Here is a 13418-nt window from a genome sequence, read left to right as displayed (position 1 = left end):
TAATACTCCAACAAAAAAAATTCAAAAACAGACTCCAACGAGAAACTGCAGAATTGGAATTAATCTGCAAACTGGATACCATTAAATTAGGCTTGAAAAAAGAGTGGGAATGGATGGGTCATTACACAAAGTAAAACTATTTTCCCATGCTATTTTTTCCCCTACTGTTGCTCACACCTTCTTGTCAACTGCTGGAAATGGGCCATCCTGATTATCACTACAAAAGTTTTATTTCTCCTGCTGATAACAGCCCACCTTAATTGATTAGTCTCATTATAGTTGGTATGGCAATACCCATTTTTTCATGTTCTCTGTGCATATATATCTTCCTACTGTATTTTCCACTGCATGCATCCCATGAACTGGGTTTTAGCCCACGAAAGCTTATGCCCAAATAAATTTGTCAGTCTCTAAGGTGCCACAAGTACTCCTCGTTCCTTTAAGTATGCTGCCCCACTCTAAGAACATTGCCTTTTTAGATCAGCAAGTTGAGACAGCAGCTGCTGCCTGCAAGCTCTCTCCGTCCTGAACCCTGTCATGTCTCCCCCCTGCTCTATGGAAATAGGGTAAGCGGGTGGCAGGAGCAGTGGGCACCCTGATATTAGCCCCCCTCCTTCTGTCCTCTCCCCCCGCACAGCAAGCAGGAGACTCATGGGAGCAGCTCCAAGGCAGAGGGCAGGAGCAGAACATGGCAGTGGGGGGAGGGACAGCTGAACTGCCAGCAATTGATAGCCTGCTGGGTGGCTGCCACACAGGGAACTTAGGGAAACGGGGAGCTGATAGGGGGGCTGCAGGTCCACACTGGTTCCAAGCCCCCACCAGCTAGCTGCAAAGGGCTGCTCTTTCTGCAAGCAGTGGACAAAGCAGGGGGCTGCCAAACGATGTTATAAGGGAGCATTGCGCAACTTTAAATGAGCATGTTCCCTAATTGATCAGCAACGTAAAAACAAAACAATGTTAACCAGGACGACTTTAAGTGAGGAGTTACTGTATTCTATTTACTTTACCAACTTTCTGTTCCTAACACAGGAATGGTTCTCTCTCTGCCCCACCACCACTCTTATACTTTTACCAGTGTCCCAGCACAGCAGCTGGTCCACTATATGCTCCGCCATTTCTTCTGGCCCTGACACTGTCAGCAGAGCGCCCCCCTTACACTTGTCTTCAATCACTATGACGCAGTGTGTCAGAACCCTCAATCACTATGATGCAGTGTGTCAGAAACCTCCATCCCCTTTGAATTAAAGCCTTATTGGGAGTTTAAAAAACACACTTTAAATAAAACAAATTTCAAAAGGTGTGATTTGCAGGTGATCGGATGAATATTATTTATGAAAAATACCATAATTAAGTCTATAAATCAATAAAATTTACATTTTAGCCAAACACCTATGCACAAACAAGTCAACTTACCAAAGCATCAAACACTAGGGTGTCAAACGTCTCACTCTCTGAATTCTCCATCATGATGTTAAAAAGTGCATCCAGTGTATCTTGTAGGAACTGCAGATAAATATTCAGTCACTATATTTTACAGGAAATTTGAGATTAAATTTCCTAAATTGATATTTTACATGGATCTACACACTAATTTTTATTTTTACATTATAAAGAATATAAAAATAAAAGAGTTAGTTGGAAAATAGAAGAATTTTTTTCCACATTTTGTTTTTCAGTGAATGTTTATAAAATTTAGTATTTATATATCAGAGTTGGCCAGAAAATGCATTACTACCCCCCACCCCACCCTCACCCCACTCCCCCCTCCACACACCCACACACACAGAGTACTTGAACAGAAACCTTTACTTTTTATACTGTTAAAAAAATCATGCAATTTTTGAGACACGATCATGTATCACAGTACAAAACACAAACAAGCAAGTCAGACTCATGCTAAATAAATCAAGTAGTACTCAGATGCTTTGAAATTATCTTGACATTAACAGAAAATACAACATAGCTTTTTATGGCTCCATGAACTCACAGGCCCACAGCAGTCAACTAATAGCATACATGCAGGCATGGGAAATACCACACACAACCTTCTTCTCCCCCCCCACCCCCACCCCCTCCAATAAAACCTACAGGCCTCTATCACTGTAACTGAGGAAGAATCTTCACTAGACAGTTGGCAGGACACCCTGATCTGCACAACATGAAAGTAAAAGCAGATTAGCAAAGGGGACTTGATTTAAGCACAATGGGAAAAAGTGCCCTATAACCATATAATTTAATATTCCTTCCTACCATAGGCTAATAGCACATAGGGTTGGAGTTCTTCAGGTTGCACGATGCATTTAGTTTTACCAACCAATAAGTCTGTGTCTGGGCAATTTGTGTTACTAGATGGACAGAAAACAACTCCTCCTCCCAGGCAGATTAACATGTGAATGGATCACCACTCAGATTCAGATTTTGGGGGGGAAATGTAGCTTTATGCAGCAAATGCCGTTTGTCTCCGTTGAAACAGGTAGGCAATCTTCTCCTGTAGCCAGACTCCAGTTTAGGGGTGGAGTAAGCTATTTGTTTTGTCAAGAGATTTTATCGGGGAGGGAAGGGGGGAATCTTCCATCAACCAGAGGGGTAGAGTAGACTCTTTGGGGATTGGTTCTGCCACAACAATGAAGATACGTAAGAGCTTATGAGATCACACTCAGGCAGCTTCTTGTGCAGTTCAGCAGACTAAACAATGCTCAACAAGAGACTCATTGTTAATGATCAAAAGCTAACTTTTATTTTGTATCCACTGTAATCCTCTGTTGGCCACCAACTTCCATCCCCAGGAATCTGTAACCACAATATGATGCTACTAAAATCTGGAGGTAAACAGCATAGAAGAGGAAGAGCTTGCAACATCATTTTCATATGGGTCCGCAGCTTGGGACAGAAATCAGCTTTTGACTTCATGTTTTAATTTTTAGTAGAACAATGGCTGTCTTGCAGTCATATTCATTTAATTAGGGGAAACAACATGGCAGTTCACACTGGTATGTATTTAAACATTCACTTTTCACTGGGAGTGATAGTTTTCCCGAGCATATGATGGTTTGATAGCATGGCTAAACTCCATTAAAAAGAAAACAGAGAGATGAAAAGGTGCCATGACTGGATGTTTTTTGCACATGTGGGCATCACACACATTTGCTTTCATTTGTAGAACTCATGTTGTATGAGCAGTTTTGAACACATGCAATGAGGACTTCCAGTGATGGCTAGAAAGATTCCAGGCTGTCCAGGCCATAGAGGGTAGGCGTACCCCAAGCAAATTACTAATAGCATCTTGCTGCAGATTGTGGCAGTGCTTTGGAGACTAGCAGGAGGACACTTTAATCAGGGAGGGATGTCATGAATAAGGACTACTGCTCTGTACTATTGTGTCTATATCTCATATATGGAAAACTCCATTACAATTAGAATCTCCACTGAAAGAAGACAGCATTCATTCTACTGGTACTTCTGATGTAGGATGAGAGTCAAATGTCAAACAAAAACAACAAGAAGTCTGGTGGCACCTTAAAGACTAACAATTCACCCTGATTGAATTGGCCCTGTCAACACTGGTTCTCCACTTGCGAAGTAACTCCCTGCTCTCCCTGTGTCAGTATATAATGCCTGCATCTGTAACTTTCACTCTATGCATCCGAAGAAGTGAGGTTTTTACTCACGAAAGCTTATGCCCAAATAAATCTGTTAGTCTTTAAGGTGCCACCAGACTCCTTGTTGTTTTTGTAGATACAGACTAACACGGCTACCCCCTGATAAATGTCAAACAAGTCTCTTGTATGTTCACTATTGATGTGTGAACACTAGTACAGTATGTAAAGATATTTTGATGGAGATTTATGAATCAATCATTTATTAACAGAACATTTTAATATTCTTGACAAGTAGACATTATTAGAAATTATGTTATTGAAAAGTGGAAGTAATTTAAAGGAAAACAAATGAGGGGAAGGAAAAGGAACAGTTAAACTAGAAATGAATAATAAATATGCAATATTATACAGACTAAACTACTAAGAAATTTTTCTCACACTTTAGAAACAGTCGGCAATGGTCTTTTAAACAAAGAACTAAGATAAAGACCAGCATATCAAATAAGAACTCTTCAGTCATGGGCAAAAATTTAATTGATGCATGTCCCTATTAATAATGGGAGCTTTTTGATGGACTTCAGTGAGGCTAAGATTTCACCTGCACTGTCTACAAAAGTGTGTGTGGAGAGGTGGGGGAACAGCAGTGTGGTGGGAGGGGGAAGGGAGGTTCACCTAAATATTGTTTTAACTTTCAGTTGTGTCACATTCTGTTATTTTTTTGTAATCACTGAGCACGCAAGTATTTGCCGGCTGTATACTCTCCAAGGTAATTTGAAAAACAATGAAAATTACCCATGATAACATTAGTTGGCAGTGAGCATCAGCACTGAGCTATGGCTATCAAGTAATATAAGCCAAAAATGTAATAAACAAGGCCACTCTGCAAAGTCCTATGTAAGAGGCTATTTTTTCCTTATTCAGTAAAGAACAATGGCTGTGGTCTCAGCTGTGCGAAGTTTCCTTAAGATGAAGCATTCATTAGTGCTTTTTTACTTTATTTGAATTTTAATTTGGTTAATAGAAGCATAAAGGCCCTTAAGGTTCATCAACTCCTGATATATTACTTCTGCTGACATTATTGGATTCGATTTAGTACAATGTATCCAATAAAGTCTAAGCCTACTGTTTTCCACAAATAAACCTGTCTTTATGTTGGTCTCTACAATCACTCAATGCCCTTATGGCCTTGGCAAATATAAATTATTTGGCCCAGCTACATCTTCAGCAGAAAACATAATTAAAAAAAATATTAGCACCACTTGCTGAAATGTAATACTTGCACTCCACATTCAAACATAATAAAATGCACTTAATATTTATTTAGAGAATTGAACTTTTGCTATGCATTTTATTACCTCACAATGATTGAGGCACTCTCCCTCAGCAATCATTTCAAGACATTTTGATTGTACTGTTTAAATAAAAATCCCTTTTGGCATTTAAATGTGCATATAAAAGCAAGTTTACTGCAGTATTCAAAATATCTATATTTTAAAAACCTGTGCATTACACATCTGTATTTAAAAGTAGTTTCTTACTTTACAGGGGTGTTGTGAGGACACATACATTAAAGATTGCGAGACACTCATATACTACATTAATGGGGGCCATATAAATACCTAAGATAGAGGACGCAAAAATTAAAATATCAAATTTATTTTAAAAATTTAACTTGTTTGTTACCTTAACCACTTCACCACCATCAACTTTCATCAGCTGTCTCAAATTCTGCTGCAGCAAGTTTGTGTTAGATCGCCATTTCAAAAGCCCCAAGAGATCCACTAGAAGTGAGGAAAACGTTAAATTATTATGTGCTGCAGGGGTTATGCTCTCATTCACATACCATGGCTATATTCATAATAAATAAAACTTCACTTCCAAGTTAGTCATTTTTATTGGCTGTTTACACATTTCATTACTGTATATCTGCATTGCTGAAATCTAGTACCACTATATTCCTACTTTCAAGTGCATTTACTCTGAGAATGTCATCCATGGAAACTTAAGAAATTCAAAATCAATAGTAATTATGATAAGGATACCTTTGTGCTATAGCATACAGACTATGATTTTTATTATGAAAGCACTGCTATTTTCAAAAAAGTGGATTACATTTGCGAAAGGTACTTTTAGAAAGGAGGCTGAGAAAGTGCTGGTTTCTCAACACTTTGTTTCATCTGGGAGCCATCACACAATAACTCATACAGTTCAGGTCAGGTTTTCTTCCACAATCATTTCCACAAGTTCAAGGGTTCCCTTCGGGTTTTCAGCTCATTGCTGGGGCCTCACTGTACTAGCCTGGTACAAGGGTTAAGGAGCTGGGGAAGGAGGTTAATCTCCTTGTTGTGCCTCACATTAAGATTCCCAACCCCATTTCCCAGTTTCTTTATGGGATGCCTTCCCCTCAGTCCACTTTCAACTCTAGTTTATCATGGCACTATACACCTGTCACCTACTAAATAGCAAGAACCTGAACCAAACCTTCTGACCCACTCCACCAGGTCTCTGAGCTGCAGTGGGTAAGGCGAAAGCCCTTCCTGCACTGGCCAATCTAACAGTGAAGACAAAATTCCTTCCCAGTCTCAATAAAGGTGACAAGCACAATGCCCACAGCAGACAAAAAAAACAACTCGGTGCTATTCTAACCCAGCAGTGAGTGGGGCTCATATACTCTCCCCAGGGTATACTCTCCCCAGGGTAAACAAGGGTCGGAGGCTTAGCTTAGCCCTGCTAGCCAGCCCATCAATTTACATGATGCTTCCCACACTCCACCACAGCCCCATCCCTCTCTCAATCCCAAGGGAAAGGGAAACCCTTAAAGGAGCTATACCCTTACGCCTCCAACCAGTCCAGATCTCATGCCTTTGAAGCTGCAGAGGGTGCATTCTTCTGTGGCATTTAAAATTAAAAAAAAAAAAACGCAGAAACTATTTTTTAAAGCTAACAGCTGAAAAGGTGATCTAGCAATGTATTTTAAGAATGCAGCAGATGTATACGTTAGATATCCCATGGAAAAAAATAAAGTACATAACTAACTAATGTACATAATAAATGCATCAGTTCTTTAAACCATACTACAGTATGGCAATTTACTATTAAAAAAATGGTACCTCTGAGTAGTATTCCTCCAAAGGAAAAGGTCAAGCTCTTACTAGATAGAGTTTTGTTTACAAAATACTTAAATAACCACTCATAGACTCATAGACTTTAAGGTCAGAAGGGACCAATATGGTCATCTAGTCTGACCTCCCGCATGATGCAGGCCACAAAAGCTGACCCACCCACAACAGAATCTTCCAGCCTGCGACCCCTGCCCTATGCTGCGGAGGAAGGCGAAAAACCTCCAGGGCCTCTGCCAATCTACCCTGGAGGAAAATTCCTTCCCGACCCCAAATATGGCGATCAGCAGTACCCCGAGCATACAGGCAAGATTCTACAGCCGGACCCTCATTTTACCCGTGATGGCACGTTAATGCCTAATTGACTAAAATCACGTTATCCCTTCAAACCATTCCCTCCATAAACTTATCAAGCCTAATCTTGAAGCCAGAAAGGTCTTTCGCCCCCACCGTTTCCCTCGGAAGGCTGTTCCAAAATTTCACCCCTCTGACGGTTAGAAACCTTCTTCTAATTTCAAGCCTAAACTTCCCCACGGCCAGTTTATATCCATTCGTTCTCGTGTCCACATTACTACTGAGCTGAAATAATTCCTCTCCCTCCTTGGTATTAATCCCTTTGATATATTTAAAGATAGCAATCATATCCCCCTCAGCCTTCTTTTGGTTAGGCTAAACAAACCGAGCTCCTCGAGTCTCCTTTCATAGGAAAGGTTTTCCATTCCTCGGATCATCCTAGTGGCCCTTCTCTGTACCCGTTCCAGTTTGAGTTCATCCTTTTTAAACATAGGAGACCAGAACTGCACACAGTACTCCAAATGAGGTCTCACCAGCGCCTTGTATAACGGAAGCAGCACCTCCCTGTCCCTACTAGAAATACCTCGCCTAACGCATCCCAAAATCGCATTAGCTTTTTTCACAGCCACGTCACATTGCCGACTCATAGTCATCCTACGATCAACCAGGACTCCGAGGTCCTTCTCCTCCTCCGTCACTTCCAACCTATGCGTCCCTAACTTATAACTAAAATTCTTATTAGTCATCCCTAAATGCATCACCTTACACTTCTCACTATTAAATCTCATCCTATTATTGTTACTCCAATTTACAAGGTCATCCAAGTCTCCCTGCAGAATATCCCGATCCTTCTCCGAATTGGCAATACCTCCCAACTTTGTGTCATCCGCAAACTTTATCAGCCCACTCCTACATTCGGTTCCGAATGGATTATGGAGTAGCATAATTTTTGAGCATCAACAAATGTTTCAAGGCTATTACCTTCTCTAAAGTGAATGCCATAACACTACATAAAGAGATACATTTATAAATTGAAGGTGAAAGAGAGACTGGTTTGGCTGAAACAGATTAAAGTGATGGGCAAGGGGGGGGGGGGGAGAATCTTTCATCTGGGAAGTGCAAGCTAAAAAAGACTGCCCCTTATTAGGAGATACATTTCCCAAAGTAGGACAGTAGTAAGTGAAAAGTATTACTAATTCAACTGGCAATAAAATATAATCTCCCCCCCCCAAAAAAAAAAAAAAAAAAAAATCAAGAATGGGGTTTTAGGGGACTTACTTTAGCCACTGGATTAATATTTTTTTCAGAAATAGACATGTTTTATCTGATTAAGTAAGAGCTTGCTTATAAGCTATCTCCCATCTCACTTCCTTCTTCAGATTCAAGAAGGTTCAGCACCCAACAAACTCCCTCAAAGGAGGGAGGACAATCAAGCATTCTGGACCTCTTTTTCAGGAAATACAAAACATGAGAAAACTGGTCACTTTAACCCCGGATGTCTCTCTTAATTCCAAGTTCTTTTTTAGACTTGTCAGGAGTAGGGGATAGATTCTCCAGCTAAATGCTGGACAACAATCTGGCCTCAATGTCTTATCTTTACTGATTCTTATCTTGAAATAATTAGATTGGCATAAAGGAGGACGAGTCTCCTCCCCAAGGGAGGATCTTGTTTTAGCATCCTAGACATGTGTCTGCATCATAAGCTTGTCAGCTGTCTACACCAGATTAAGTTGAAGGGGACGAGAGACCAACAGTGTTAGAAATCTCAGAGACAACTGCACACAACGGCTGAGTGTGTCTTGGCAAGAGAAGGAAAGAGACTCCATCAGACCAGGTTTCAATATCCTGCTATTGCACTGGTCTCTCATGCCTATTCAAATATTAACTATGAAAAAACAGATAATGTCTGCTTAGAGAAACGAACAAAATTCATGATTTCAGTGCCCAACATTTGCTACTTAGAGATAATGATCAGATGTTAAGGACACATATTCAAGAATTGATAGACAAACAACATCTGAGAGGCACTGTCGCTGAAGGAATGGAATTCAAAAAGAGCATGTTGTCAAACCTGTGTATCAGAATACACCAATATGCAATGTCGAATGCAATGCAAAAACAAAACCAGACATATCATGATTAACTAAAATATGGGAGGTAGAAAAGCTGAATTTCAAAACTACTAAAAGAGCCATAAATCCATCTTTAACATGCTGTAGAATGGCTAACAAAAGGAGTACAGAACATCAAAAAAGGAGGAAATTAATCTTTAAAATCAACATTATTGTCTAATTCGCTAAAAGAACCACTGCCATGGATTTTACTGCTCATAGGATGTTAAAGGGACACCTGAGAGTTGAAATGTATTTAAAAAAAAAGTTAAAAGTAGTGTCAGGAACTAAATGTATCCCTGAAACCCCAGCCAACTGTTGTGATTTTGCAATTATATTATCTATTTTTTAAATGGTTTTCTATTCCAATTGCTGTTTGTGCAGCTTTTACCTACGAGGGAAATAGTTAAACTGACTACACACAAAGGAGAGTCAAATGCACGAAGTAAGCAAATTGAAGAGATTAGAAAAATATTTATTATAATAGGAAAATTAGAAAAATCATAGCCATTATTTTAACAATAGTTAAAACTATTTCAGACAGAAGTGTCATTTCTAAGTTGATTGCATCCCTTTAAAAAAAGAACTCCCATTTTTCAATTAATAGAAGAATTAATAGAATATATTATTTCTTGATGATGTTATATTTTTTCTTTCTAACATGTCTATGAATGAATATACAAGGAACTTATTGACACTGTCACAACATTACACAGGTCTTGTTTTTGACTAAAAGTTACAAGAACATAATTATCAGCAACATGAAATAAGGAATTACAGTATTAACCAAAGTATAAAGCACATGTAAGTTATCTATTAAGGATTTATTACTGTTCTCTCAGTCTTAGTATTCACTATATTTACTCCATCAAAGTCCTATTAACTCATTAACCAAACTTCTGAATACTACTAACATTAATTAGTAAACACATAAGAAAAACTGTAACAATAAACATTATTAATCACAAACTAAAATAATGTTTCCAGCAGTGCAACCCTCTATATTGCATTCTGTCAGCTACATTTTATGAAACTATAAAATTACTGTTTTATCATTAGGATGTTATCATATATTTGGGTTGCAATTCAAAAATTATTTCAGAATTATTGCTAAGTATCTCCTTATGCCATAATATTGGTTGACTGCAGTGAATCTTATGTGCTTTGAATATAAAACAACAGGAATGTGTTTCAGAGATATCACAAAGTACTGCAGTATAACTGTGAGGTGACTACGAAGTCATATCAGACCTGTGATTTTTCTACTTGGATAGGAACTGAATAAAGAATATATTTACAGGACAATCTTAATGGTTGCTGGCAGTAACACATCACTCAGTATTGTACACTTTACACAATATGTGTATTTATAAGAACTTATGTAAAATACTAGTGAAAGAGGGGTACAGATCAACACAGTCATTCATGGTATTAAATCCATTGAAAGTTTTAATTAACCTGTGTCAATTCGATATTGAAGTATTCCAAAACACTATGTGTATGAACTGTCAATTAAGTTAAGCTATCTCAAAGGCACAGATCCAACCACATTTTTGAAAGAGAGGACAGAGAAATTACATACTGCAGAGGACTTGTGTTCATTAGGTTAGACCCCTCTAGGCTAGGTTCCTTCTGGCCTCCAAAGTCTGGGGTTCCATCATACATCACTAAAATAGCCAGCCTCCAAGTACTACCTGATCCCTCTCCCCCTGGTGACTCCTATAATGACTATCTCCTTTCCCAAGATGACTCCATCACTCCCAGCTGACTTCCCCTACCCCATATCCTGAATCCTATCCACTAATCTAGAAGCAAGGAAGGAGGCTGATCAATCCATAGGAACAGAGTGAAAACAAAAGAGCTGGCTGGAGAAGAGGATCAGTTGCTTCAATGACCCGTGAGCTGTATCAGTGACTATGCCAAAGGAGCATGAAAAGCAGGTCTGAGGCTGAAGAGTTTAGAGGAGATACTATGATGCTAATCACATCCCTGCCACTCCATGCCCAATCCTTAAACTCCTGCCATGGGGCACATTCTACAGAGAGGGTGAGGCTTGGCAACTTCCTCCTCCCTCCCAGACCCTTCTATCCATCCCTGCTCTGGTCTCTGTGCCAGACATAAAAAGAGGGTGGAACTTGTCACTTGTAGAACCCTGCACACACAATGAAAATCAAATAAGGCAGCCCACTGGGGACCATAGCCATTCCACCACCCTCTTTACCAGCTCTTCAATACACAGAGGCACTTTGAAGGGATACTAGGAATGTGTTCCATCATCCTCTCCCACACACCTGTTTGCACCCATGCTAGAAACTAAAGTTTTAGATAAAGCCTATGGTGCCCTGTTTTACACCCAGAAGGACCTTGGCTTAAATGGGCATGGAAATATTTTCTGATCCCTAGGCAGAGCTGGACTAAAGTATATAGACTGAGCAAGCTTTGGATGCTACACTGCCAATTCTCATACTGTACTTGTGCTGTGTCTAGACAGGACTTCATTTGCCAGGGCTGCCAATCAAAACCCTTCACAAGCAGTATACAATCCCCTAAATAAAAGAAAATAATACTACATTCCTTCCCCGCTGATAAATGGGGGGAAGTTAAGGGGACACGTGGGGTGGAGAGACATTTCTTCTAACAACTCACCATTCTGAGTGAGTTTTGTTGAACAAACAAGAGTAGAAATCTGGAAAGAATCTTTGCTAATGGTGCAACTTCCAAGGTTTTGCATGCTCTTCCCAGTAGTGGTGTGCCCTTTTTCTTCTAATTCTATTTTAGTGGATGGCAAGCTTAAATACGTTGAGGCATCCTCCAACTTCTTTGCTTCTGCCTGCAAGATTTTTTTTTAAAATAAAAAAATAACATGAAAAATAATTAAAATAATAAAGAACAAAGTTATATAGTATATTCTCAAACAGGAATAAAGATATTTATCCTAAATCTCTATGTAACTATTTATGGTCGATGTACTTTATGTTTGTTCCGGTTTTAGAGAAATTTCAGGTTAAAGTCTGTTTGTTCGTTTTTTTAAAAAGGCCTGAACAGCTCTAGCACCTACATGGTTTGGAACAGGAATGTGAAATTTCACATGGCCAAAGGCATGCTTTTTTTGCTCTCCCATGAAAATCCATCCATATGCAGCCAAGTTACAAACCCTACAAAATCAGCATTTCCACATGCACAGTACAACTTGTTCAAGACCTGTCCCTCAATTTTCCGAATATCCCAATTGTACAGTACATGCTGCTGGGTCCTGCTGAGCGCTCTGGGCATCATTCTGAAAGAGCCATACAGAAATGAACCTCCATTACCGCCCATCCCTTTTACGTTTCCACTGCTTGACTCTGCTAACAATGTTCTTTTAATATAGTATTTTGCATGTACTTACAACTAGACCGATGTGTAATAGATTCCATAAAGTGAAGCTTTCACAGTAAACAAATCTGTGCAAGGACTGAAGCAAATATCTTTAAAATTATACCTTGTACACTATAAGATCATGCTCTCCATCCCTTAAAGTTGTTCCATCATATCTCATCAGCTTCACAAATGCTAAAGCAAATATTTTCTCTGATTTATCTTTGGCTGTTAAAAAAAAGAAGACACACAGCGTAGTTTAAGTAATTGATATTGACAGAGACACTCCTCCAATATCTCAAGGAAAGATCATTTAGAAATGGTCTGACAGTGATAAGGCTTCCCATATGCAGGAAAAGGGCTAAGAAATTTAATAAGGATGCAGTCCTCTATACATAAGACAAGCTAGATAGTAAAATTAAGATTTTTCAAACAAAGGTGCCTAAAACTGACCTCTTTGGGAGCTGCTGGGCACTCAGTACTTCTGAAAGTCAGGCTGCTTATGGATTTAAAAGCCTAAATTGAGGCACCAATGTAGTAAAATCTTGACCTACATTTTTATACAAATCCCAAATTACTATTTGACAGAGCAACAAGTCAGTATCTCTTATACCTGGAATGATGATATGTTGTCAGCTATTTTATTACTACAACTTATTATTTGTATTACCGTTGCACCTAGGAGCCCTACTTATGGCTCAGGACCCATTATGCTAGTCACTATACCAACACAGAACAAAAAGACGGTCCTTGCCCCAAAGCAGCCCACACATAAGCATCCTTAATGAAAACCCGACAGATAATTACACTGCAGTAGAGATGAGGAGGTCGCTTACCTGCAACTGGAGGTTCTTCGAGATGCATGGTCCCTATTTGTATTCCCAAGGCAGGTGTGCATGTGCACCACGCGCCGAAGCCGGAAGTTTTCAGCAGCATCC

The 13418-nt window shown here is 39.4% G+C and overlaps 1 protein-coding gene across 2 annotated transcripts in view; it reads right to left on the bottom strand.

Annotated features, from left to right (window-relative positions):
* The window catches only part of DOCK1 (dedicator of cytokinesis 1), a 558093-nt gene that overhangs the window by 435416 nt on the left and 109259 nt on the right, over positions 1–13418 (bottom strand). For both annotated transcript variants that reach the window (XM_065408426.1, XM_065408427.1), the window contains 4 exons: positions 12605–12708; positions 11770–11953; positions 5283–5380; positions 1414–1503 (listed from right to left, as the gene is read on the bottom strand). In XM_065408426.1, coding sequence (XP_065264498.1) covers positions 1414–1503; positions 5283–5380; positions 11770–11953; positions 12605–12708 — 476 coding nt within the window. The remainder of the gene's footprint in view (positions 1–1413; positions 1504–5282; positions 5381–11769; positions 11954–12604; positions 12709–13418) is intronic.

The sequence above is a fragment of the Emys orbicularis genome, chromosome 7 (assembly GCF_028017835.1).
Source record: "Emys orbicularis isolate rEmyOrb1 chromosome 7, rEmyOrb1.hap1, whole genome shotgun sequence".
NCBI lineage: Eukaryota > Metazoa > Chordata > Testudines > Emydidae > Emys > Emys orbicularis.
Note: the sequence above shows the minus strand (reverse complement) of the source record. Positions and strands in the feature narration are given on the sequence as shown.